Source organism: Lampetra planeri, chromosome 19, assembly GCF_965212315.1.
Source record: "Lampetra planeri chromosome 19, kcLamPlan1.2.h2, whole genome shotgun sequence".
Taxonomy (NCBI): domain Eukaryota; kingdom Metazoa; phylum Chordata; class Hyperoartia; order Petromyzontiformes; family Petromyzontidae; genus Lampetra; species Lampetra planeri.
The window spans coordinates 12,228,326-12,254,817 of record NC_136125.1 but is presented as its reverse complement, the minus strand read 5'-3'; the positions used below and the strand labels follow the sequence as shown (position 1 = coordinate 12,254,817).

At 48.0% G+C, this 26,492-nt stretch overlaps 2 protein-coding genes across 4 annotated transcripts; both read right to left on the bottom strand.

Moving 5' to 3' along the window:
- Positions 1-412: 412 nt before the first annotated feature.
- On the bottom strand, positions 413-10,317 carry CYB5D2 (cytochrome b5 domain containing 2). 2 transcript variants are annotated; one of them, XM_078603046.1, is made up of 4 exons: positions 9,574-10,317; positions 6,341-6,481; positions 4,181-4,367; positions 413-2,035 (listed from the first exon to the last, which is right to left on the bottom strand). In XM_078603046.1, the coding sequence occupies exons 1-4, from the start codon at positions 9,875-9,877 to the stop codon at positions 1,819-1,821; spliced, it is 849 nt and encodes a 282-aa protein (XP_078459172.1). In that variant the 5' UTR covers positions 9,878-10,317; the 3' UTR covers positions 413-1,818. The 2 variants fall into 2 exon arrangements, with proteins under 2 accessions (XP_078459172.1, XP_078459173.1); XM_078603047.1 differs by lacking the exon at positions 413-2,035 and adding an exon at positions 2,043-3,158.
- A 4,987-nt stretch (positions 10,318-15,304) lies between these two features.
- DNAAF6 (dynein axonemal assembly factor 6) lies at positions 15,305-24,162 on the bottom strand. Of its 2 annotated transcripts, XM_078603045.1 has the most exons (6): positions 23,907-24,085; positions 22,611-22,677; positions 20,868-20,970; positions 17,778-17,874; positions 17,281-17,366; positions 15,305-16,424 (listed from the first exon to the last, which is right to left on the bottom strand). In XM_078603045.1, exons 1-6 carry the CDS (start codon positions 24,024-24,026, stop codon positions 16,295-16,297), a joined length of 603 nt encoding a protein of 200 aa, XP_078459171.1. In that variant the 5' UTR covers positions 24,027-24,085; the 3' UTR covers positions 15,305-16,294. The 2 variants fall into 2 exon arrangements, with proteins under 2 accessions (XP_078459171.1, XP_078459170.1); XM_078603044.1 differs by lacking the exon at positions 22,611-22,677 and having other exon boundaries at positions 23,907-24,162.
- Between the last annotated feature and the right edge of the window lie 2,330 nt (positions 24,163-26,492).

Sequence of the window (26,492 nt, the reverse complement as noted above, 5' to 3'; positions counted from 1 at the left end):
GGATTCACAGACGCACGAAGTTTCTTGAAGAGAGCTTTCTCCGAATTGAATGTGGATCTCTTGTGGTGGTGGTGTAATATGCGGTCACCCCCATATAATGTAAATCACGTGGCAATCATCACGGAATGTAGACAGAGGCCCTCCTTGGGGGCATCGTGATTACAGAGGGGCAAGGGGGGAGTGATTGGCGCACAGCACTTTAAACCTGGCAACCCGAGTTCGAATCCCGGGCACGGGCATCTGAGCAGCGTCTGAACTGGTTCTGGCCCCCTCTTCACCATCTCGCAGGGACCAGCAGGGTGAGGTATGGTCAAAGAAAATCCATGATCATGACGCAGGGGGGGGGGGGGGGGGGGCTTCATCCAGCATTGGATTGACAAAGGGGCTGTTAGAAATAGGAAACATATCGACGTGCGTTCCCTGATTTTAATGAAATCAGCTTCTCATCACAATACATTCACTTAGAGTGACTGAGATATTGGTTACCAAGTTGCCGCTGCTTTCATGAACGTATACGTATGTAGAAGGTAAATTAACAAATTTAATTAATCTATTATATTCAATGAGTTATGACCATAGTTATTGGAACAAAAAGAATAATCAGAGCACGATTACACTTTGCAATGAAATAACATTGTTACAGCCCCAACCACAAATGTCACAACGATCAACTAAATTGTTTATATATACAACAACACCCTACTTAATTAACGGTACACCTTGGCAGAGGGATCATCAGTGGAAAAGTGCCATCACCAAATTAACGATTTGGACTGAACTGAATGCAGTTCCAATCTCTCTTCTTATATATTTTTCTATTTCACAATTACATTGGAATTGCGCTATTGACATCATGTAATCAGACACGTTGCGATCAGTGTTAGACAATATCCCCGCAGAACGAGATATCCCTCAACTACTTCCGAGTCATCTCTTTTATCTACACACTTTTTTTGCACACGTACCGCTACAGAGAAGCATTCGTAATAAGGCAGTCAAGCGCACATTTCAAATTCGTAATAAAAATTGCCAAATACATTTTCCAAATGCAGTGAACAACCAAATCAGACCATCGCCTCACTGCGCTCAAGAACCCGGTTTAACCACAGGTGGGTTTCCTTGTTTCTAACTCCGAATCTAAGCCGTGTGGGGCTCATTCCTCCAACTCCTGAGCCAACCAGCCACGTCAAGATGGAGTTACAACCTCCAACAAAGGTAACTTTACAATTTAAATACAACTCGGTGGCTGAAAACCATTTGTGTACCGACAGGGAGCACTGCGCTCATGGCTCCTTTTCATTATCACCAAGAACCAGGCTCTGCTGGGCCAGAAACAGCAGCCCAGGAATGGCCAGAATCAGCACTGCACTTCGTGAGGTTTCGTCGGCTCAGTCACCTTCCTTCATCAGTTTCCTTGACCACCTTGCTTCACCCAATCCTCTGCGGCTGATGGGTGGAAGTCAAAGGGCTATCATGAAAAATGTTTAAATACAGTTTAATGGAGGCTTGAGTTAAGTTGTACTATTTAAAGTAAAAATGTATAATTTTTGTTGACAAAATTTCACCGTTTGTTTTAAACACCAACACGGCCTGCAATGAAACCGAGTGTAGACCGCACGTGGCCCACAGACCTGGACCACTGACGCCAGCCCACAATTTCCTCCTCCTCTCCGAACGACACCACAAATATAATGAACGCCCACACTGCGAAGCGGACGGCACACGTTTTGTGACGGTCGGAACACCCGCGCGGCATTAACCGGGGCGGCCGTCGCGCTACGGCCCGGGCCTCGTCGCCACGGCCATGGCTGCCGGCTCTTAGTCGGCGAGCACGACGCAGGATTCGGCGAGAGGCGGGCACTCCCGGTAGGGCTTGAGGCCGGGGTGCTCCAGGTCACCGGCGTTGGGGTGCTCGGAGGACGCGGCGGGCCCGTCGGACGGAGGGCCCGTGGTGCGCACGCACACGCAGCTCGGACTCGAGCCCGGAGCGAACAACAGGCGGGGCACTCCCACCCAGTCGCGCTCCACACCACCGCTGGCCACGCACCACGCACAGGGATACAAAGATTCCACCCCGTGTGGCCTTTGACAGGGTGTCGGGGCAAGTGCTGTTAGCGAGCGTCTATGAAGGCAGTGGTCAGCACCACGCCCGGCCGCCTTTGTCTCCCCAGTGGCGATGTTCACACATCTCACCAGGTACTCATTCGGGGCTGAGTTTGCCTGAGGGAGGCCCAGGACCGGTTCAAATAATGGTCGCCGGCGTTGGCCGTGAGTGTGAATCGAACTCGGGTGGCAGGGTTCGTCGCGCAGCGTAGCGCTAACCGCTCAACCACAGCTCCCCACACACAAACATACGTCAGCAGGGAGGGTTGGGGATCAGGAGATGGAAGGGGACAGGTGCGGAGGGAAGTGAGCGCGGACACGGGCGGAGAGCGATAAGAGTGAGGCCAAGGGATGTGCAGACGAGGCAGCAGGGAATGAGGCTGAAGAGAGAAAAGCAAGAAAGTCAAAGCCAGTGAGGCGGACATGGAACAAATTAGACAGCCTCTGAAACAGAGACATGCAGGCGTCGTCTATGACGATATATTAAACACCAGACTTTGAACAAGCTTAAGTTATCGTCGTGTGTTAATGAACCATCCGAACTTCACTGTAACGCACTGTGAAAACATCGAGTGCCAAGCCACTGAGGCGTGCGTTTCCCGCATCATTAAATCAATTAAACGCTTTAAAAATTAAACCAACTTCATCAGCCAAATGTGAAAAAAATATGCTGGACCAGTTGTGAACTACGCAGCTGCAGCAAAGATACGACACAAAATTTCCATGCGGCGCATTCAAACGCAAGCCAGTGCTGGTGACTGTGGCTCACAGTCGAACACAAGTGCACTTCTCTCACCGCACAGTATTTTCCAACGGAGTTCAACTGATGTTCAGTACGGAAATGCCCCGATTCGTGTCGGGGGATGTGCTCCTGAAAGGTGCGACGACGAATATCGAAACGACTTGCATCAAAGACAATTTACAGCGTGAGGTGGTGGCGGTGGAGGCAAAGGCTGAGAGGCGACGGATACGAGGACAGACAGCCGATGCCGTCAGCGACGTGAGCGCGGGTTGAGGCGACGCACATCAGGTAGCGGGTATTCATAACGTGACGACTTATGTGCAAAATTACGTAAAAGGGGGGGGGGGGAGACGTAAATCGGGGTATCACTGTAACTGCATTTTGACATCTTACTGCAAGCCACGAGTTACCTTGAGACGGAGGTCTGTCGACCCCACCTGACCACTAAATGCATTGTAAAGTGAAAAGATGAACACGGAAACATTCACAGCATGATGGCTTGCTTGGTCCCAGCAGATTCGTCTTAAAGCAGCAGGTGGATCACAATTCCCCCCCCCCCCCCACCTCGAGATTCAATGAATTGTCACATTCTAGGGTCACAATTCAAAAACCGATTGCGTTTGAAATTTTCCAACAAAAGGTTAAAAGCGTTAATGTGTTAACCATAGCTGGATCCGTCTGTCCGTCCCTCTATAACAGGGGGAACAGGATACATCTCATACGAACAAACTTTAGAATAAATGTGCTTAGGTATAAGGACAAACCGTATGAGAAAACAGTCCAATTTGACCATTTGGTTTCCCAAGACCTGGAAACAGAACGGGCATTAGAATGATTACTCTTGGCATCTGTGCCTCGCCGAGTGAAGCGTGGATTCCTTCCCTCTGCCTCTGCCTCCGATGACAACATTACATTTGAAGTCACATAGTCATGTTAATAATTGATTATGATGAGTGAATTGTCACGTGCCTATAATGCAGATATTGCCAGCTTCCAATCCTTATGCCCCACTAGATATGAACAATATCCCACAACCTATTTAGCATTTTTAATGACGAATAACTGGTGAGGATGGCAATAGAAGCTAACCTGAGGTATGGATAATTGAGAAATGTCAGTCTTAATGAGCAGCTGTGATCAGCCATCTCAGGTCGCTTACCCTCTGGCTTGCAAGGCCTACGAGGATGTCAAATGTGCATCAGAGTAGCGGATTGTTTTGTCCGCTATCTGCACAATCGGCTATAATGATCTGCCTCAAAGTTTGATCAGCAGGGTGCAAGCTGCATGAACGTCGATGACCACCCCGACCGGCACCACCACACCGCCTTCACTCACCTGCGCCTGCCGCACCAAACCCTGCTCCCGCTGGCCATGCTCCACTCCGAGTTGCAGGGCGGAAATCTCCGCTTCTGCAGCTCCTTCTCCTCCTTCGCCTTGTGCCCGAGCGCCAGGGCCTCCTCCACCTCACGCAGGGCTCCCGTGGGCCCACCCTGCTCGTCGTAGAACCTGCCCACCAGCTTCCCTGCGGGCCCCCACACAACGGCGCGCGTCTCCCGAGGCTTACCGCGAGCCTCCGAACGCCCCGTCTCAGCCGCTATCCACACAATTGTTACCGCAGCCGGCGGATTGCCTGTGGGGCGCTGGGGAACCCCACGCGGTCATCCACTCGCTCACGTGCAAGGTCAACGACGTTTGCATGCTTACGAGTATCGCTTATTTATATTATTATTTTTAAAGGGGTTTATTGGACTGATGTTTAATTTTAGCTCCCAATTGCGCAAATCAGTAAGTCTCGTTTGTGATACTGCTAGGAAAATCGTGCGTGATACCCTAATTGGAGAAATTCCTCAAAAGAATACCCCGCATATAGGCGAAGGGATAAGCTCTTAATCTCTTTATCATGGTTGCTGGGCACAGGCCTGAATCACCAAGCAGCCAGCAACAAATGGCACGACTGTATTTAAGGCATAATCGACGTGAGTTTCCACACGTCTTAACTTGCGCCCGTTTACAAGCACTTGGGAAAAAACAGACAATGGGAGGGAATTCTAGAGTCGAGGAAAGCATCTGAAAGGGAGGTATTGTGAGGAGCAGTGCGGTGGTGGTTAAACAAAGTGTGGATGGAACAGTCAGCCTGGTTGACAGGGTCCTGAACATCGGTGGAGGAATCAATGCGTGACGTTAAGGGGAACCTTGACCGTGACGGCAGCGACAGAAGAGTGATAAGGAGGAGGCAACTGACATGAGGCAGCGTGAGGCTGGAGTGAATCAGTGAGCACTGGATCATCAATCTATCAGACTGCTCTACTTTGAATTCTATCAATTGCGGTGGGGTAGGAACTGGATGCGTCATGCCAACTATAATAACAGTGCCACTTGGGTATTGTAAAGAAAACCGCAGTGGATGGGTCAAAATATGAAACTCGCTGTGTGATTAATGCTTTCAAATGACGGTATTTTGCATTTGTCGGCACAAGGCAATGAATACATACGCACAGCTACAAACACCCCCATGTGTAGGCTTAAACAGTTCAGATAAGTGCTGTGAGTGAGCAGCTGTCAAAGGCTGCATGACACAAAAGGCTGGCGTGGCCAGAACACAGCCACCTTGACTTGAGATTGTCCAAGACAAGTCCAGATACTTTACAAAGGTGACCACAGCCAGCAATTGAACCGAGGTCATTGGGAAGGTAATAAACCACCCACATCACAACATCTGAGCGCCATACACATTTGGGTCCAGATTCTAGCGTTCACAAACATTTCTCTTGGTCCTGTATTGACAACAAACACACCTGCGATGGTGTTTCCATAACCAACAATGTGGCTAATCGCTTATTTCATGTTTCAGACTTCCTAAAAAGATTTTATTATTTTACTTCGTGCTTGTGGCTTAAAGCCAATTACCATCAACGGGTGCTCGTGTTGGGGTAGATTTTTTGTTGCGGTCACTTCCTGATGAAGCTCCGGGCATGTGGAGCGAAAGGTCAACATCTCGCCACGGTGACGAGATGTTCACTAACTCGTCTAGTGTACAGGAGGTCGCGGGTTCGATCCCGACCTTGACGCCTGCTGCTGTATATTTAGAGTTTGCGTGTCTCGTTCCCCGTGGTCGCGTGGATTTTTTTCCGGGTCCTCCGGTTTTTCCCTCGACATTTAAAAATATCCGCTTAGAGTATCTGGCTGCTATACATTTCCACGTGATAAGCCACTTCATTGAGCTATCATTTGTGGCCAGGTCGCTTCTGAAGAAGAGCTACACAGCCCGGTGGGCCTGACCTGGTAAAATAACAAAAATAGTTTTTAGCAGTTTAGCTTTACTGCGTGCCGAACAGCACGCGGCGACACGCAACCCTCAAAGCACACGGGAGGAGCTCCGGTGCTGCAGCGCCAACTCGGGGGGCACGTGCTTCACCTCTCCCCCTCCCCCCTCCCGGCGTACACGACGTAGCACCCGCGTGCGAGCGGGCCTCGCGCGCTCGTGGGGAATCTCACCCACGTAGGCGTAGTCACGCTGGTAGAAGGACAGCCAGTCGTGCAGGCCCAGCATCCGCGCGGGGCTCAGTCCGGACACGTCGTCCACCAGCCCGGCGTCGGAGAAGTCCCCGCTGACGAAGGCGCGCGACGCGTCTCTCCCTGGCGGCGGCGACCGACGGACACGCGTTACCACCGCGCGGGTTTCCGCTCGGCACGATGCCGTCACGCGTTTCTCCACTTGGCGGCGAGTTCCCCCGGGAATTGAATTCAGCCGCTGGATCGAGCTGGAGAAGCTGCCGGCGCGCGGAGCGAAACGTCGGGAATGCCGCCGAACAACGCTCGGCGCAACCCGAAACACAATGAAGACGGACACACGTTGTCCACACGTTGTCCACACGTTGTCCACAACGTTGTCCACAATCAGCAGCATGGTCATCAGCAGCTCGAGGTTAGAGCTAAGATATTCCTCGCGAATCGTATAAGATTCGTATAATTCCACCACAGCCGATTGTAGCAGAAATTGCGATTCCTCTGAGCAGGCATTCTGCCGTGGAATGCTCGTGCAACGGTTTAATGGCCTGGCTGTAACATGAACATGTCATCCGCATTAAACGTTGCTACGGACACACACAGCCTGACGAAGGTGTAATGACAGGGTGCCACCTGTTGGCCTGAAGGGGCAATCGCGGTTGTGGGTATATGACGTAACCCCTAAGAATGAGGGGGGCGTATCTGGGGTAAAGGTGAAAGGCAGAGTCAGTCGAAGCTCCGGGAACCTGCTTGAAGGTTCTGGAAGGGGGCGTGGCCGGAGGCGGGGCTTGGCCACGCTGGGGAGTATATAAGGGGGACGGCACCAGAGGTTCGGTGCTGTTGCGGGTCCTGGCTGCGTCGCTGCTCGCCGTCATCTCTCTTCGTCGTCCGCCCACGTGGCCGATCTCCTGCAAGGCTGCGTAGTTGGACGCCGACGATGGGGTTGCGTGATAGGGTCGGCTATGTGCAGCTGCGTTACATAAATGTATCGCCCAGTGTATTCCTAATAAGTAAGAAGCCTTCTACACGACGTGTCTCGGAAGCCGCTCAATACAAATGTATCGTGAGCGTAAGAATTGTATTTGATCTACGCCGTGTGATTGGGCATGTAACAAGTCGCCCTCCTCCTGCCGCCAGCGACTCGATGAATTGGCACACACGGGATCGTGTTCAAAGTCAGGACACGATTATTTTTTTGCGATTGTAGTCAACATAGCGCCTCAAGAAACTCTTGCGCTTTGCACGAACCAACTGCACATAACGACATTAACAACCCTTTGTTAATCAACCGCTGGGTGAATGCCTCCCCCAAGTCGGTTGTGGGTGGTTGTTTGACCACATGGGTTGGTGAAGAAGGGGAGCGAGTCCATGACCAGTTCCCATATTCCTCACCCACTGATGTTAGCCCTGACTCGCAGCCAAGACCCGGAATCATACTCAGGTCGCCGGGTTTTCAAGCACAGAATGACATGTGCTCTTAAAAATATAATGTAGTCTTGCACGCAGCGTTTGATGCATTATAATGAGCCGGAGACCCAATTTAAACCGATGAATCTGTGCATTACTATGCCCGTAAAGTCCTTTGGCTACTTTGCACTGTCAAGGTCGGTAAATGGTACGAGGCGAGAGAAGTGAAAACTGGTGAACTCGAAAGACAAAACGAGGCAAATCCCAAACCAAATCAACAAATGTGCCATAACTATAGCCTCGTTTTAATAATTTATCGAGAAAAAAATGGAGAAGGCGGCAATCTGACGCAAGGTAGCTTCAATTCCTGATTAAGCGTTGCTGATGGCTGTCTCCAACATTATTCACCGGGTGGAAGCTGTCGATGGCTCGGAGGCTCGGCAATTCAACACCGAGTGTGGACACATGCCTCCTGCTGGCAACTCGTGTTCATTGCTTGTCATCGCAGCTCGTATTCCACGTGCTGATCAATCACGTTCCGAATTTTTAAATGTGTCATAAGCCGACTGAGAAATGGCCAAATAACTTCATACGGAGATAGAGCAGTGCAAATTGGTTGATTGCATTTTACCCAAGAAAGCTTCGCTGATACGCAGGCCCTTCTTTTGAAATGTCAGACCGATTACTTTTTTTTTTTATGTTTTTAATTGCATGTGGGAAGGAATCATTTGGTGGAGAAAACCTAAGCATAGCAGCAGAACAAACCCAAGCATATAAAGAAATACCGCGATATGCGAAGTAGATGCATTCCTGGAGCTTCGTTAGTTTGGAGAAACTTCGTATTTTGATCATGGGACCTTATAGCCAGTATCAAAGTATGGAAAATAAGAATGGGTTTTACTCTTTCTGGCAATAAAACAGGTGTTTAAATATTCAAACACCAAATATAAACCTTTTGCAAGGAAAAAGGTTTCTAACAATTTTTATCCACGGATAACCGTGAGGATATCCAGATTTAGGTTCAATTTTAAGGTGCGGATAATGGGGATCAGGCAGTAGCGCCCACAAATCAACGCAAGATCATGGGAGTGTTGTTTGGCATAGTGAAGTTTGGTCGGATGGAATCGGGCTTTCGTATATCTTTTGTGGGCCGCACATTTAGAGACACACACACAGCGTTCGACAATCGTAACGCGAAATATAACTTCCTGCGGGATAACATCTGGATAGGGCCTTGCAGTGACAGGAATAAAAACAACTTCAGGGCCATATTAAATTCATTCTTTCTAGCACTCGAATGGTGGCGCTTTGGTGCTTCCCATTGGCCGGGCAAAATACAGGATGTGCTTCAAAAAAATATTAACACTTAAACGGGACTATCGGCATTGTTGAAAATTCTCAGAAGTGTTAACATTTTGTTTGAAGCACCCTATATTGGGAGGGCCGTGACCCGGCACGCAGCGAAGTCGCGGACCGCATGCGGCCCGCCGCCGATTCCAGCGGCATCGTCGCACGGCTATCACGCACATCGCGACGACACGGCTGCCACTCTCCCCACCTGTGCACCTGGACGCGTGCACCTGGACGCGTGCACCTGGACGCGTGCACCTGGACGCGTGCACCTGGACGCGTGCACCTGGACGCGTGCACCTGGACGCGTGCACCTGGACGCGTGCACCTGGACGCCGACCTCCTTCCCTCTGCACCGCGCGTGGCCAGCACCACGTCCTCGCCGGGGCACGCTGCGGCTGCGCCTGGGGATGGATGGAACTTGACCATCAAGATTGGAAATCAAATCAAGATTGGAACTTTACCTGCGAAGGCTTGGTATGAAGCACCCGGTCCGTAGTGCTTGGCGCCCTTGCTCACGTCAAACACCTGGCCCAGGATGGCCAGGTAGAGCCCCGGGCTGCCCTCACGACCGTCGTATCGCTCCAGCTCTGACATCGTGAGCAGCCTCTGCTGCCCGGACGACGACGGCGACGACGGGAAGAAGTCAGCGGGCAGCAGCAGCTGCTGCAGCCGCGTCAGGAGTTGTCCGGGCGGCTCAAGGCGGCTCAGCAGCAGAGCTGAGCCAGCCACGCACAGGGACGCTGCGAGCCACCACGAGGAGGGCATGGCCCCCTGCGATTGCGTCCAAGTAAATAAGGACGAGCAGAACGAATACCCTGGGAACTGCGGCGTGTGGAGGGAAGGGATGGATGTGCCAGTGGATCGTATTGATGGAACGCAGGGACTGAACGAGGGAATGATCAGAGCGCTGCTCGGCAATCACCGCAGCGGAGTAAACATCGTGACAGTCGCAGCACCAGCAATGCCCCTCTGGGCTCTCCGTCTCGCCGCGACGTTAAGTCACGAACGCGATCGAGGCGAAACACGAATTATCCCCACACTGGCCGCATGATTGTCGACACGTTGTTAATATCCAATCAGAGCGAAGTGCCCAATGAATGCAGTAGGAATCAATAATTATCATGGATTATTATCGTCGCGCTCGCCGAGACGACCTTCGACAAGAGGCCGGCAGCGAGTTCCTGGTTCGATGCCCTCTTGTGGTGCAGTTGGCACAATGCAGACGCTGCCGGAGCGGGTGGTTTGTGTTGGCGTGTTCACCACAACTCACAAGTACATGCGGTTAATGCAGACACGATTATTTGCAAAAGGTTTCTGTTTGGCGGTGTAACATCTTAACACAACTGTTGTATTGAAATTCCCCCCCCCCAAATATATTATAATTATGGCCTTGAAACCCGCCACCACCCGACACAGTCAACTAGTAAGGGTTGTCACGTAAACAGAACGTGCCAATTTGTCACTAGTACAGCACACCGGTGTGTTGGAGAGCCGAGCCACAACATTTACAATCTGAGTACGACGTTTCGCCAGTGATGAAGCTATTTGTAATTATTCAACTACAGCATAGAACTCTCCTACAATAATTATTTCACATCTACTCCAGTCCCTGCTCAGATTACAACACAGACCCACACCCTCAATGACATGATGATCTTTACGTCTAAAGACTGAAGGGTTTCATAGATAATACTTCGAGGCAATAATTAACCACAACGCTTATTGTGTAGAGGACCGTACAATGTTTTTGTAATTGCATTAAAACATGAGTGAAATTTCCAACCGTTTTGAGATCAGTCATGTTCAATGGACCTGCTGTTGTTAAAAGCCAGAGAGCAAATACGGCCTTCAAACACTCACCCTGCACTGTGCAAAGAAAACGGCGGCGTGGGATCGATTAGACACGAATGCCTTCACTCAAGCTGATACATTTAAAATCACAAATTCTACAAACGGCGTGTCTCCTTCCCATGTAATGTCTTAGTTTGATGTGCACTGTCATGCTTGCTTTGTCTAACCTTTAAAAGACCTCCAAAATATGTTAACAGACCTTGTCTAACGTCTGTAAATATAATTCATTGGATATCAGCAATGTACAAAGTTAATGACATTGCTTATAACAACACATGTATGACCCAAAGCTGCACTACATTTTCTATGTCCAAGCCCAAAGGCGTGCCTGACCATCAACTGTCTTAAATCGTGACTTAAAGCTTTCGTGACTGCAGGAATTCATAATATTTGGGTCTTTCGGTAAAGTCACGTAGATAAGTTAAAAAAATGAAAGTAACAAAAAACTACGACGTTTCGATAGTTTTTTGTTTATTTTATCATTTTTTTTACCTATCTACGTGACGTTACCGAAAGACCCAGATAATATCAACTGTCTTGTTTGTGATATTTTTAAAGTGAGCGTATAATAGTAACTTCCGTGTGGATTTGGAATTAATTTATTTTCTAAACGATTTAATGAAAGCAGACTAAATTTAAAAAAAAAATTTCCAGATCAATATTTGTTTGGCCCTAAAGTTGTAAAATGTTCAATATAAAACTGACACGTGCGGCGATGACTCCACTGTGAGACGGGGTTCCCCTGCGCGTTAATTGACCGACTATTTGCAGAACACCGCAAACTTCCCGTGCATTTGCTTACTTCTCTTTCGGTAAAAAAACATAGCAACACGGTTTGCATTGCGTGTTGCTCGGCAACTAACCGCAGGTGTGAAGATCCGTATAGAATTACGGTGCACAATGCCGGAGGTGGAGATAGAATGATATTGGTAACCATGGAGAGGTTGCCTTTTAAATGAATTCACTCGGAGCGCGGCTATTGACCGTGCCGGTCGCGCTCACATTCACGGCCCCGCGGAGTCCGTCTCCCGACATGGAGAAGCGAGCCACGAACTCGGCGCAGAAGGCGCAGAAAGTCCAATCGGCCAACTGGAAGGAGGAGATGACCCTCAAGAAGCGGCTGGACACCCTGGAGAGTTTGCGTCGGCAGGTCGTGAGCTCCATAACGCTCGAGCAGAGGGCCACCTACAACCGCTTTCGCGTCAAGCTGCAGCGCTCCGAGCTCGCGTCGGCGCGGCTCCTCGGCCACGCGCACGGGGCCCGCAGCGAGTCGCTGCGAGCCACAGCGGGCGGCTGCCAGCCCCACGGGAACGACGGCGGTGCCCAGGTGGCCATCAACGCGCTGCTGCTACTGCAGCGGCAGCAGCGGCGTCCCGTGAGCGCTGCAGCCGTGTCCTCGACAAGTCGCCAGCCCCGGGTGGACTCGACGCCGCGGCCGCCTTCACGAGTGACGGGGCCACCACCTCCTCCACCACCACCTCGACCTCCTCCTCCGCCTGTGTCCGCGCAGCCGCGAACAGCGCGCCACCGTGCCCAGGACGTGCAGCCGCTCCCTGCGTTGGTCGAGCAAAGTGACGACGGCGGTGGACGATGTCGCGCCGTCAGGCCGGGGACTGCCCCGCAGAGGACGGCTGCTCGCAAGCGCTCCTCGCCGTGGAGAAGACCGCGTCCCGTCTCATCTGTGAATGTCGCTGGGACGGATATGGACACTGCCAACTGCAAGGTGCCGCCTTCTTCGTTGGGAGCCGGAGTGACACGCGTCACATTCTCCACAAACAAGGGGCCAGAAGGTGAGCTCGGTGGACATGCTCCGGGGTCGGAGCAATTTCTACATATGGCGCGAGAACACAAGGTGATCACGCCTGCGCCCTCAGGGATTGATACGACTCTGGATACAACTTCACCTCCGGGGAAGCAGACAATGAGCCAGACCGGTGACCCTCAAAGTAAAGCATCCATTCAAGAATGTGGTGGTGGTGGTGGTAACATCGGAGGAGCGATGCGCGTGTTTCTCCAAAACGTGAAGCCTACGGGGTCCAGCCCTGCCGAGGAAGCATTGGCGCGGCTACGACGTGAGCAAGACGAAGAGAAGGAGCAGCTGAGAGCCTTTGTAGAGAAGCTGCAGCCATTGCAGGTCCCCGCAGAGCTAACGCGTGAGCTGGAGACTCCCTGGACACACCGGGCCACTTCCACCAGGGTGGACGAGTGTGCCACGCTTGACCCAGAGGAAGAGCTGAGCAAGTGGATGGTCGTTGGCAAGGAGGCCAAATCGAGAAGTCTCACCATTCGAGCATTGGACCGCACGGGTTCACCTTGTGAATTCTCCGCAGAAATGTTGTTTGTGGAATTTTACAATGCGTCCCTGACGAGGGAAAACTGGGAGGAAAGAAAGTGGTTTAACAACGACCCTTACACACTTGTAAACTGAACCTGTAAGCTGTAAATTACTTCGCTTTACGACAACAGCCAACAGCGGGCATAAGGTGCGTCATAAGCTGAAAAGGACAAAGGTCTGATTTGATTTTTTCAGCGTAAAGGTGCGGGGAGGAGAGTTCGTGAGTTGTTAAATTCAATTGTCGAGACGAGAAGAAGTTGCCACCACAATTATGAGGTGGATGCCTCGTTACGAGGACATACACAATATTCAGCCTTTTGCTCTGTACAGCGTTGTGGACCTTGCAGGAGAAAACCCATCGACTCAGAAACAGTCATTACATTTGCTTCGCAATTAGCCTAGCAGACGATGGTGTTAGCCTGACTATATTTTCTGTACGTTTGTAATAAATATACTATTTCACTTACCCCAGAGTGAACACCACTGAATCAGTATTGGCTAGATTTCTGAACTTTGTGATGGCATAGGTGCTTTTAAATAGAATGTAGAACATGTACTGTACTTATTGAGTGGAGTTATTTTTATTACGTTTCTAATGGGCCACTCTTGCTCATGTGTTGACGCGTGTGCTCCTCAGTGAACACTTAATGTCTCAAAATATGTTATCGTACATATTTATTCCTAATAATTAGCTGATTTCATGAAAAACACATGGCTATTTCAATTCATTGCTGCGCTATGATAATGATTTTCGTGTTAAACAATGGATACAAATTATTCATATACAATTTAAGCAAAGGGGGGGGGGGGGGAGTCGTGGCGCAGCAGTTAGCACACTGCGCTATGCTGCCAGAGTTTGATTCCTGGCCACGGGAATCGAACTCAGGTCATGGCTAACGTCAGCGCTGAGTGATATCTGTACAGATCATTGGCCCCTCACTTCACCAACCTGCATGGACTCGTTTAGGAAAAGCAAAAGGTCAAATAACCCAACGACTAGCACGGCGTGGGGAGGTTTCCATCCAGCAATAGACACACCGCCTGTAAATGCCTACGATGATCACCCAGGAATGTCTGTCCTTAACGCTCGTGGCGGCACTCCACATAGACCAGCCCCCCTAATTAATATTCATGAGCAGGTGACGTCCTCCAAATGGACCCCCCCACCCCTCATTAATAATCATGAGCGGGTGACGTCACTCAATAAGGAGTACTCCCCCCCCTCACTAAGAATCATGCGCAAGTGACGTCACTCCACATCGAACAGCCGCCCTCATTAATAATCATTATAAGGTGACGTCCTCCAAATGGACACACCCCACCATTAATAATTAGCGGGTGACGTCACTCCACATGGGGGGGGGCGAGGCGCCTCCTCCCCCCCCTCCTCGGCGTCAACTTACAACCTCACTACAAAGGCAGAACCCTCACGTCATCACGCGATCTCCGTAACGCTGTTGAGACATCAAAGTAAAAAGAACGTCACGATGAACAAGGGATTATAACCTTTACATGAAATAGGTCTGTGTCACCGCGCCCTTACAAATTGCACACGCATTGATGCAATGAATATCACGTCGCGGGCTGCTTTTCGCTTGCAAGTTTCAGATTTACTGCAATACACCCGTCCTTGGACGGGCAAAAGGCGAGTTGTTATTATTATTAAGCAATACCAAAATAATCTTGGGGAATACGTTGGAGGCTCATAAATTAGCCAAGCCTGAGCACTCCCAAAGGATTGCACGAGTGGCGAGCTGTGCGCTGTCGTCAGCTCTCGCTGATCGTGGGTGCTGGGGGGGGCAGGATAAAACAAAACACGGATGATGCAAGAAGCGTGTAAAATAGGGGGTACAACATCATTATGCTTTACTGATGTGGAATGAGAGTCAAGATGTATAAAATGCGGTCAGTTGCCACTGCCTATGAATCGGCTTCCTTGCTGACATGTTTCCGTGAGTCACAGACCTTCTACGAGTGTGGAGGAGCCTCTAATAAGTAAACCAGCATCTCAGTCAAGATATTTTATTTTCCCGAAAGCATCGATAATTCGCACCCACAGATAATCGAGCGTTAACCATAGTTTCATACGCTTTTTGACAACTTGGATGTAAAATGGTGTACAATGCCAACAGTGAAATAAAAACACGTTTTACTTATTACAGCATGAGCCAATGTGGGTTGTACATAACACACAATTGCTTTTATGTGCACAAGCGAACCAATAGCTCAGCGGGCGGTGTTCTCCGCAGTGAGATATGCCAGAGGCCTTGACAAAAGCGAGACCATGACCTGCAATCGGCTTCCACGTGACGCTCATTATAAAACAGGACGGCAAGCCTCACAAGATGTGCACATGCAAATATGCGAATATTCCGACAAATGGATGAACACGTTAGGTATGCATATTCACGAGGCACGCGCCCTGACACGCAACACGCCGACTGCAGTGCTACGCAACGTCACGTTAACTTTGAGAAACAGCAAAGTCTGAGAGCATTTCATTGCAAATCTTGTGCAAAAGATGCCGTATCTTTTTTGTATCACCAAATCACGTGGAATGCACCCGATCTCATCAGGACCCAAAAGCTAAGCAGAGTTGAGCCTGGATAATGCTTGGATGGTCGACCACCGAGCATGACATCGGTATCATGGGCTGCTCTGAGATTACACTGTCAACAGTGCAGCAAAAATGCCCCTCGCATTCACCAACAGGCACTGACCAGCATGGCGAATCGTGGTCAACTAACCCCCACGACCTGCACCACGTGGGGAGGCCTTCATCCAGCTGTCGATTGATAACAAAGGGCTAGACGTGTACAGCATTGATTTTGTAGCAATCGGGTTACAAGTTCTCGTTTTTGTCTAAACAGATGCAATAAGTTGTCTTAGAAAAAATGACAAAATAAACAAAACTTGGGCAGAGGTGACGCTAGGCATAATGGGATATGGGTCCTTTACCCACTTCTTCCCTGCCCCGGCACGCGAACACTGGGTTCTCATGAGAAGTTGATGAAATCGAACTCGCGGCGCATGGGCAGGGTGAGCTCCAGGGTCTGCGTGTCGCTCACGAAGCGCGCGTGCCCCTCCTTGCTGTGCACCGCGTGCGGGAGGTGCAGCCCCAGTTTGCTGCAAGCCGACGGCGACAAGGGAGCCACAGAGAAGACAACAGATGAGAACACAGCACCCAGGAGCTGGGCTCATTCACCGCTCAGGTGCTCCCACGACAGAGCCAGCAGCCATACGATGCCGTCACGTGGTTATTTGACGACGGTAGGAGTGGTTGCAACATGCTTGCGTCGGGGTACAAATTTCGAAATTTAAAGAATTACCCGCAAATTACTCAATTGGGATTATACACGCAATCATTGCCCCCCCCCTCCTCCACTGGCGTACGAATGGCGCAGGTCACTGCTGCAAACGAAACTACCCTTTAACCGCAGGTAAACTCCAGTGAAATGTGATCATCAACACATCAAGTGCGGGTGATCGCGCTTCCCAGGTGAGTGAGAGAAGAGAGCAGACTGTGAATGGATCACTCATGGCTCACCGTAGCCATGTGATTTAAAGTACTCTGATTATTTAGCACGTACCCAGAAATAAACTCCAAAACATAACTCCAATGCATATACATTATATCCAGAGAGGAAATACTCAAATAATACACATGACGTGTTAACGCATCAAGACGAAACCAAATTGAGGACTTTTCCAGAATTTTTTTTAATTGAATTCTTTTCAGTTATCTAAGTTAATGAAATAGCCAGACTGATTTTATAATTACACAATCTTAAACAATTCAAAGACAAAGTTAATAAAAAAAATGAAACGTTGCTGCTAAAAACCACGAGTGTGATTATAATTGAGGTGCCTGTGTAAATGGCAGGTGAGAACACAGCACTGTATCAACACATACATCACTGTGGCGCTGAGTACACATGGCAAAGCACTAAAGACCCAAAGAGTCATACGGAAACACACTTACTATGTGTCTGTCCTCACATCCAGGAACGTATCATGAACGTCCAACTTAATGTCAGCTGACCTTGAGCCTGGAAGCTGAACCTTGATCTGTAGACATCAAAATACAAAGTAGAGCCGCAGCTGCTGGTATTACAGTGCCTTGACAATAAAACAAGGCGCTGCAGTGTGCCTTCTCGTCAGGTTGACACAAGCAATGGATTTCACGTAGGGGAAGCCTTCATAGTTTTTTTCCCATATGGATAATAGTCATGAATGTAAGTGACAAGAACAAATCAATCACGATAAGAATGATAAGTGGAACAATATTGCTGGATTTCAGATCAAAGAATATCATGGAGCATTTTACTTAACTGACTTGATTGATATTGATTTCACATATGTCTGGAATGATTTAACATGTGGACGAATAATGGATGGTGTTTACTGAAGAGTAATGAGAGTTTTAAAATCACCGCTGAGTCTTGTGTCACAATGATATCAGTGGCGTCTTTTACGAACCAGCATGTCTTCACAGCAGGCTGTGGATGAGTCCTTTCTTCCCATCCCCAGAAAAATGTCCTCTGTCCCAACCTTCTGCTTGAACAGCACTTCATATCTGTGAATGCAACACGTGTTCCAAGTATTCGATAAGCAAAGCACAATCGTGAGCAGGTAGAGCCCCCACTGCAATGTAATGCGGGAGTGGTGATTTTAGCTGTTGATATATAATGTGTTGTAATAAATAATTAATAAGCAGATAGACAAAAAAATAAACCACATTTGGACCCACAACCAATGGGCCTTTCTGAAGAAATGTTTTGCAGGATCCTTAATATGTAAGTTGTTAAACACACTTGCAAAGTATATTTCTTTTCATAGTTTATTTTACACAAGCCAATGCTTTTTTTCACCACTCCTATTACTTCAAATAGCATTTGATTTGTATTATTTGTCACCCTGGGATTCACGTAGCCAACACACGTGGACTATTATTGGGTATTTAGAGTCCGGGTGTTAAAGAATAGTGAAGGCTTTGAAATGCAAACGGGCTGCAACAATGTTGGCGTCACCTGGTCCTGAGTGGCCAGTGTAGGGATGCACCACGTGACGAATCGGTGCACTCGGTCACGAGAAAATCTATCCGCTGCAGTGCCACGCTGTGGTTCTGGAAGCCGCTTGGAGTTAAAATGCACGCGGAGACTGAAACCCTGTGCCCTCTCTAATCTTAGCATTACACATCCTGGTACGTGTGGGAGCTCACGTTATGGTGTGTTACTATTTCATGAGTTAAAATTCAAACGATTGCATCCTAAATTGTGAGTGATGCAATCAGATTGTTCGTTTACATTCTGTAACATTTCAGATTTGTATTTTGTAAATACTGGACGATCGTACGTCAACATAACATCGAGAATCAAGAACACGGCTCGGCTGAGTATGATTCCTGCCTGTGATAGATCCGGGCACGTTGGATGTTGCCATTCGTCCACCCACCAAGACCTCGGTCACTAGGTGCAGCAATCCACACACACACACGCTACGCAGTAGTCAATAGATAGCAGTTCTGCAAGTAGGTTGCTGACCTGTCTGAATGCATTTTCACATTTTTTTGCTTCTCATGCGTCTGTTTTCTTGGATATACTTCAGTGTTTTGCCACATGCAAAATACTTGTTTAGGAATTAGCAAGGCATTTGAACGAGCATCCTGAGAAAGTCTTGAGACTGAGGCTTTCCGGTAGAAACAACTATCATGAATAAATGATGTACAGTTGGGAAGAGGGCTTCATGACAAGGAGCATTATGGAGTAAATACAGTGTTCTCCATCTCAAGGGAACCTCCAGCTATTGGATTCAGGCAGCAGCAAGATCATTACACAAGCGAGCAGCGCCATTCAGCATTTCGGACCACTTGCACATATGTGCAAATCACAACAACATCATTAATAATTGAAACAAGAAGACGCGTTAAGACCAAAAAGCTTACGTGAACCTTCATGGCCAGGAAATGAAGCGATATAGTTGTGTAAAAACAAATATGACTGGAGAGATGGTCTGTTAATTCATGCCTAAGCTGACATGACTACAGCTGAAATGCAACGACTGCCAATGCAGCATGAAGAGCTGAGATGTTGTTCTCATGTAGTTTATTTTTTTCCCCATGGTGACTGTGAGGTGGACCTGCACAGAGAGGAGCATTTTTAATTTAGTTCCTCTTTGGTTGCTGCAATTTCTCAGCTTAATGCATCTGATCCAACTGGGGCTCTGCTCACGTGTCTGACGTACAAGCAGCACGCTCTGCAAATTCAGGTGAGCCACGTTCTTCCATCGGCCTTTCAGCCAAACCAATTCGTGCTCACTTCACCATCTGGCATCTGTGGGGCTGTCGTAAACTGGCGCTCAGCTTGATCTTTGTGAGAGTACACGTGACCATTTCCTCTTGAAATTGACTCCACTTCTCCTTTAGATGCCCATTTATCATCCAGATATGAGCACTAACCTTCTTGCACAGAGCCAGCACTGTATCGCAGTGAACACAGCCTCTTAAGAGCTCCCCTCATAGAACGGATATGAATTTCTATAAGCAAGGCTTCAGGGCCATGAAGCAGAACTGTCGCAATCATCATTTCACGGTACTGTCCACCCATTTCCTTTGTGTCAATACAATCATTGTATAAAAAGCGCCACTACATTTTCTTTATATTGCTCCCGATGAATGGGGAGTAACATATCGTTTAACAGACATTTATAATAACTGTATAATTCGTTCATTCATCATGACATCCGTGACACAGCCATGAGATTTGATATGGCTGACTACATAGACTCAAGCTCATCAAAGGGTCCCGAACCTTTTTGCTGGACACAACAAGCTCTGAGGAAAATAAAATTACAACTAGACAGACGTTAAATTTTGATTTAAAGCTTTCGTGACTGCAGGGATTCATATTCTTGGTTCTTTCGGTAAAGTCACGTAGAAGGGAAATAATTTTACCTAAAGAACCAAGAATATAAACAGACATGGTTCTGTTTCATCACCAAGCAAGGCAGAGAAGCAATGCCTATACAAGGATTCTGCATGCGTTTGTCTTTGGAAGTGTTTAATTGGCGATAACAATATTACGTTCCAAGTCACACGAGATGGTGTCATATACCACATGGCGAGACGTCACAAGATGATCTCACGTGTTCAGACGTCATAGGGAGAGAAGACGATTGCATAACTTGTGACGTCGTCGCCTCGGTTGACAAGGCTTATCGTTGGTTTCAATTGACAAGATTCGGGCATCTCTTTCATGAACGTAGCCAGGTTTCTATGGGGTGAGTTCATCATCGCAAAACGACTTTATAATAAAAAGTAGACTATGCTGAATCATCATGACGAGTTATTACAAAACTAATACATGAATGTATTCAAAGTTAATTGGAAATTGTTATAAATAAATTAAGGAATATTTAGCCCCATCAACTAAAAGGCCAAAGTTTTTCAGGTGCAATTTAAGCAGGCGAAGTCCGTGTCAGTTTCAGGTCTCTGAGTCTCACCCACAGCGAGTGGCCTTTTGAATATGTTGAACAATTAATCCGCTATCTTGGCGAGCAGAGAGGGCTTACTGGGGCTGTAGCCGGTGGTCAGGAGTGTCATCGTACTGAGGCCCAATTGGAACCTCGTCCTCATCCCAGATGTCCTTTGAGCTGTTTGGCTTAACAGTGGCACCTTTTGGAAATAGGTACATAAAAGCAAAAAGCAACATATGATAAGCATGAATGTCAAACCAATACACAGTACATATGCAATAAACTAAACGATAAACTATAAACATTTTACCAGGTAAGGCCCACTGAGCTATATAGCTCTAATACAGCAGCAACCTGGACACAAATAATAGCTCAACGAAGTGGCTTATCATGTGGAAATGTATTGCAGCCAATTACTCTAAACGCATGATTCAAAATGTGGAGGGAAAAACCGGACACAGAGAAAAAGCCACACGGCCATGGGGAGAACATGCACACTCCAAATATACAGCAGGCATCGGGGTAGGGATCGAACCCATAACCTCCTGAATACCAGGCGAGGAAGTTAACATCTCGCCACTCCTGGAATCAAGGTATCCCTCAGAATCAAATGACAGTAAAGCACCAATGTTAACCAACCAAATCACAGATGAATAAATATTGAAGGATCCCTTCTTATCAATCCACTGCTGAATAAGGGCCTCCTCACTTCTTGACCACACTGGTCAGTGCGGGTTGATGAAGGTGGGAAGCAAAGACGTGGAAACAGAAGGACCTGCTGCACTGCCCTCGACTGCTGAACACATAGGCCCACAGTCCTATGACAACCTGCTGGTGTATGGTGTTTTCCCACCCATCCAAGCACAATCCAGACTCAACCTGCTTAAATTGTAGAAATGTGACAAAATTGGCAACATTTGGGATGATTAGGCCACAGGCAACAGGTACTGTTGCTGTTTTATTTTTGTACAATTTTGGCAAATAAAAAAACATCTTCCCTTAAGTGTGACATACAGGGTGGCCCAAAAGTCAGGACACAGCGGGTTATTTAATTTATTTTAACACTGGAATTAAAATAGCTGATATTGTATCTGTTATCATTATTCATATATATTTGTGTTCTTCCTGTGGGTCACCTCAAATTCGTCGTTTACAAAAAGTGATCAATAACTCTTGAATTGAGACAAAACACAATCGATGAATATATTAAAAGATTACACCTATAATCTTTTAAAAAGTCACGAATTCAATTAACAAAAAAATGTAAGCACGCATTAATGTTCATAGAAGTCAGTTTTAACATTTGTTAACATACATTTAATAAAGTGATAGGTTTTTACCCTTTCAACTGGTACAAAAACTGACACCTTTATACAAGGCATCATGTTTGCAATAACCACAACACAAGCAGTCAAAATGACTGCTTGTCAAAATGACTGCTTGTGTTGTGGTTATTGTAAACGTGATGCCTTGTATAAAGGTGTCAGTTTTTGTACCAGTTGAAAGGGTAAAAACCTATCACTATATTTCGATTTAAAGCTTTCGTGACTGCAGGGATTCATCTTCTTGGTTCTTTCGGTAAAGTCACGTAGAAGGGAAGTAATAAAATAATGAGAATTGTTTTATTATGTTTTATTTTTATTATTTTATTACTTCCCTTCTACGTGACTTTACCGAAAGAACCAAGAAGACCTATCACTATATTTTGCCACTGGTAAAGGAGGTCTCATAGTATACATTTAACAACCCTGTGTATGTCCTGACGTTTGGGCCACGCTGTGTATATTGTGTGTGTTGCTCAATGACAGTTCGATCGGTTCAAGTGGAAACGAAGCTGACTGGTTTTGGGCTCCTTCTTTGCTGGTCCGATGTCCCCTGGACCCAGACGATTGACTGATGACACACGCTGCAGACACAGAGAGGAGACGTCAACGACAAAGAATCACACGATGAAAACAACGCCAAGATCAAATTGTTAGCTTGTTATACTCATGGGTGAGTGCCTATTATGGAAAGCTTGGCACGCGAAATAGTTTATGGTCCTGGCTAAGAATGAGGCTGTTATGACTTTGCCTTAAAAGGCAAAGTGTTCACTGATACACTGCCTGATGGATTAAACAATGACATGCATGTGCACGACCAATAATGCAGCCTTATTCTGCCCATACGACTGAGCCCAAACCCCAACAGAAACCTCAATATGCCTGAAGTCTCCCCCTATGATTTGTATTATGTACAATGTTATTATTTCGCTTGTTTAACGAGGAAATCATCGCTGACCCTCATGACTCTTTTTCATGAGGGTCATGCAAAGTTGTGGCAGTAGTGGCTGATAATCTGCGATGTAGATTCCGAATGAGTATTTTGTGGACACTAAGTGCTTGTTGTTGTTTTTCCTTTCACATTTCGCAAACTTTAGACTGACTTTTTTTTGCTGCCTTGCCCAAGATTTCATTTGGTGTTGAAATATCGGTAGGAATTGATGTTGTTATGCAATTTGTTCTTCATAGATTTTTATTTTTACTTAGCGACTTGCTTAGCTTGTCTATACTTTGCATTCCCATCAGTTGTTGTGTTGTTGTTGTGGTTGTGTTGTTGTGGTTGTGTTGTTGTGGTTGTTGTGTTGTTGTGGTGGTTGTTGTGTTATTGTGGTTTTTGTTGTTGTGGTTGTTGTGTTGTTGTTGTGGTTGTTGTTGCGGTTGTTGTTGTGTTGTTGTTGTGGTTGTTGTGTTGCAACTTTTTGACCTCGTGCCACGACTGGACATCCGTGAAAAAGGAGTGTCAGAGCTCATCAAATACAGTCTAGAAGTATAAATACAGTCTAGAAGTATAAATACAGACTGCGAGTATAAATACAGACTGGAAGTATGAATACAGTCTGGAAGAATCTGAAGGTCCCGGGATCTTCTTTAACATCCGCTGTAAAGCAGGCGGCGGCTTAACACAAACAATTGTGGTGAATACACAGAACACACATAACACACACAACACACAGAACACACATAACACACAACACACCTCGCTACTAATCAGGGCGCTGCTCTAGGCCCGAGGCGTCCCCAGCCTCCCATCGTCCGTCTGCCACGGGCTCTCTCTCTCCTCAGCAGAGGGCGCCTCGTCTCATTCCCGTCTCACCTCCTCTCCTCCTTCCTCGTCGTCGTCGTCGTCCTCGCCGTGCTGCCGGGAGCCGCGCCCAGCCGCCAGGAGGCCGGCGAGAGCCGCGAGATCGGCCGAGGAGAATCCCAGCTCCGCCATGCGGCACCCAGCAGCAGAGCGTCTCTCTGTGTCTGCGCTGTCGCCATGGCAACGGCGTCTCGCAATGTGTCTGCGCTGTCGCCATGGCAACGACGTATCTCTGTGTCTGCGCTGTCGCCATGGCAACGGTGTCTCTGTGTCTGCGCTGTCGCCATGGCGACGATGTGTGACGAGGGGGGCGGGTTTGAGAACTGTGACGTCATATCAAAATGCGCAACTTTAAATAAATATAGACAACACGTTCTACTTAATTAAATAGACTTTTTAATAAATGTTTTCTCCTACAACATCAGAGTGCAGCGCCACATTAAATACGCACTACAATGACAATAGTTTAAAGAGATTTAAAGCATGTTTTATTTTTTTGGGGGGGGGGGCAGAGCTTTGTGACGTCATATTTGAGGGGGGGGGTGTGACTTTTTGTGACGCCGTGTGACGAGGGGGGGGGCAAAAATCGTCCAAAATCGCGTGACGTCATTTATGGACGGCCCCAAAGGCCCACGAAGCTTTGTAACTCTCGTTTCAGAAGCGACTTCGCTCCCACAAATGATCATTCGTGAGAGCCATAAGCGATGTACTTGAGTCCTTTATGGTTTAAATTGAGATCCCTTCCCTTTACATCTCACTTATCCTCCGCCATTCCCAAGTCAAGGTCGTACATACTGACCCAGGAGCATAGCTTGAAAACTAGAGCCAATCAACCATTTTAAGCATCATTTTCATTCTCAGTGACCCAGAATTAGTAACGTTGGACGACGTTTATTTCGGAAGCATTTTGACTGTAGACCAGTGGGTGTCATCGATAGCTCAACGAAGTTGACTCGTTATCATCACCGTGTGGAAATCTGTAGCGGCCAAATACTCTGAACGGGTGATGTCGATTCTAAACGTGGAGGGAAAACCCCGGAGGAGAAAAATCCACGCGACCACAGGGAGAGAGACACGAAAATACCAAACATACAGCAACAGCAGCAGCAGGCATTGTCAGGGTTGGGATGGAACCCACGACCTCCTTGCACACCAGGCGAGAGAGAAACATATCATAGCCACCGTGATGATGATGATGGGAGAGAGACGCAGACTCCAGATATACAACGTGCGTCAGGGGTAGGGATCGAACACAAGACCTCCTGCACACCAGGCGATGGAGTTAACATCTCCCAGCCACCGTGATGATGAGTGAGAGACACAGACCTCCTGTATACCAGGCGAGGTAGTTAACATCTCCTAGCCACCGTGGCGCCCCTCTTTGCTGTGAATGGCCATTACGCGAAACGTCGCCTATTACACACTTTTAAGGCAGTGTTAATTGACGAATGTGTTGCGTTTTTGTTTGAGTCCTACTTGTGCACCAATGCCAACGCAGACTCTTCGATTAGAGCTGTACAGTAATAAGGTTACAAAGGAGTCTATAAGAGGCTCCTTTAGAGGCTGTGGTTATTTATAGCTATTTATATATACACACACACAGAGGGATGATGTATTTATATTTACACACAGTGAAGATGTTGCAATGGTGCCTTGTGTGCTAGACGAAGCTGCCCGATTGACGGCATTAACCACGGTAATGCAGATTTGATTCCTTGCAAAAGGGTTTTTTTTATTTTGTGTTGTGTTCTCGCCAGCCACTGTTACAGGAGTGCAACTGTGCGTCTGGAGCCTTTCTCCAGCACCAGAGTAAAAGTGTGGCATGTCAGCCAGCCCCAGGGGGCATCGTCCTGGTGATGGCCTGAGAGAGAGAGGGGTGCAATGGGGGTCGTGGTGGTCTGGGAGAGAGAGGGGGGCAAGGGGGGTCGTGGTGGTCTGAGAGAGAGGGGCAAGGGGGTCGTGGTGGTCTGAGACAGAGGGGCAAGTGGTCACATGGTTGCCCGAGTGGGGCACGTGATGCTCGGTCGGGGTCCTTCGGGAAAGGTCTCGAAGGGGGCGTGTCCGAAGGCGGAGCAAGGCCACGCCCAGGAGCACCAAGGGGCAGTCCCGGGAGGGCTCTGGGCTCGTCTGTGAACTCAAGCCGGGGTCCCGCGTCTCGTCGTCTCTGGATCTTCGTCTCGAGTTAACTCGCAACTCACATCGTGAGCCACATCACCTGCTATAGAACCCGAGTTACGTTCAGTGTTACCCGCTAGGGAAGTTAAATAAAGGTGTTGACACCCAGTCCAGAGTGTGTGCCTCCGTGTTGAACACGACACTTTGATACTGGCAAAAAGGTCCCATGATAGAGCTGCTCACCCCCAGCTATACATGCTCTGGTAGTGCATTGTCTTTGTGCTGTTCGCCTGTCGGCGTCCTCTGGTCTGACACTGGTGGTGAGACTGGGCCATGAAGAAGGCTGCGGTTTCTGGTGCAGGCCAATCAGTTTCAAAGTCAATACCAAACATTCTCATCAGAGCACGTGTACTTGCATGTTCACCACAAGTACGTGCGGTTAATGCAGACTTGGTTCCTTGCAAAAGGTTTCTATTTCGTGTT

Coding starts and splice junctions, on each gene's coding strand:
- CYB5D2 (XM_078603046.1), bottom strand. CDS start 9,877: ATGCCCTCCTCGTGGTGGCTCGCAGCGTCCCTGTGCGTGGCTGGCTCA. Junction 4,368..6,340: donor GCGTGACTACGCCTACGTGG/GTGAGATTCCCC, acceptor GGGGGCCCGCAG/GGAAGCTGGTGGGCAGGTTC. Junction 2,036..4,180: donor GTTTGGTGCGGCAGGCGCAG/GTGAGTGAAGGC, acceptor GTGCGTGGCCAG/CGGTGGTGTGGAGCGCGACT.
- DNAAF6 (XM_078603044.1), bottom strand. CDS start 24,147: ATGGCGACAGCGCAGACACAGAGATACGTCGTTGCCATGGCGACAGCG. Junction 20,971..23,906: donor ACGAGGAAGGAGGAGAGGAG/GTGAGACGGGAA, acceptor TATTTCCAAAAG/GTGCCACTGTTAAGCCAAAC. Junction 17,367..17,777: donor CCTGCTGTGAAGACATGCTG/GTTCGTAAAAGA, acceptor TGATGTCTACAG/ATCAAGGTTCAGCTTCCAGG.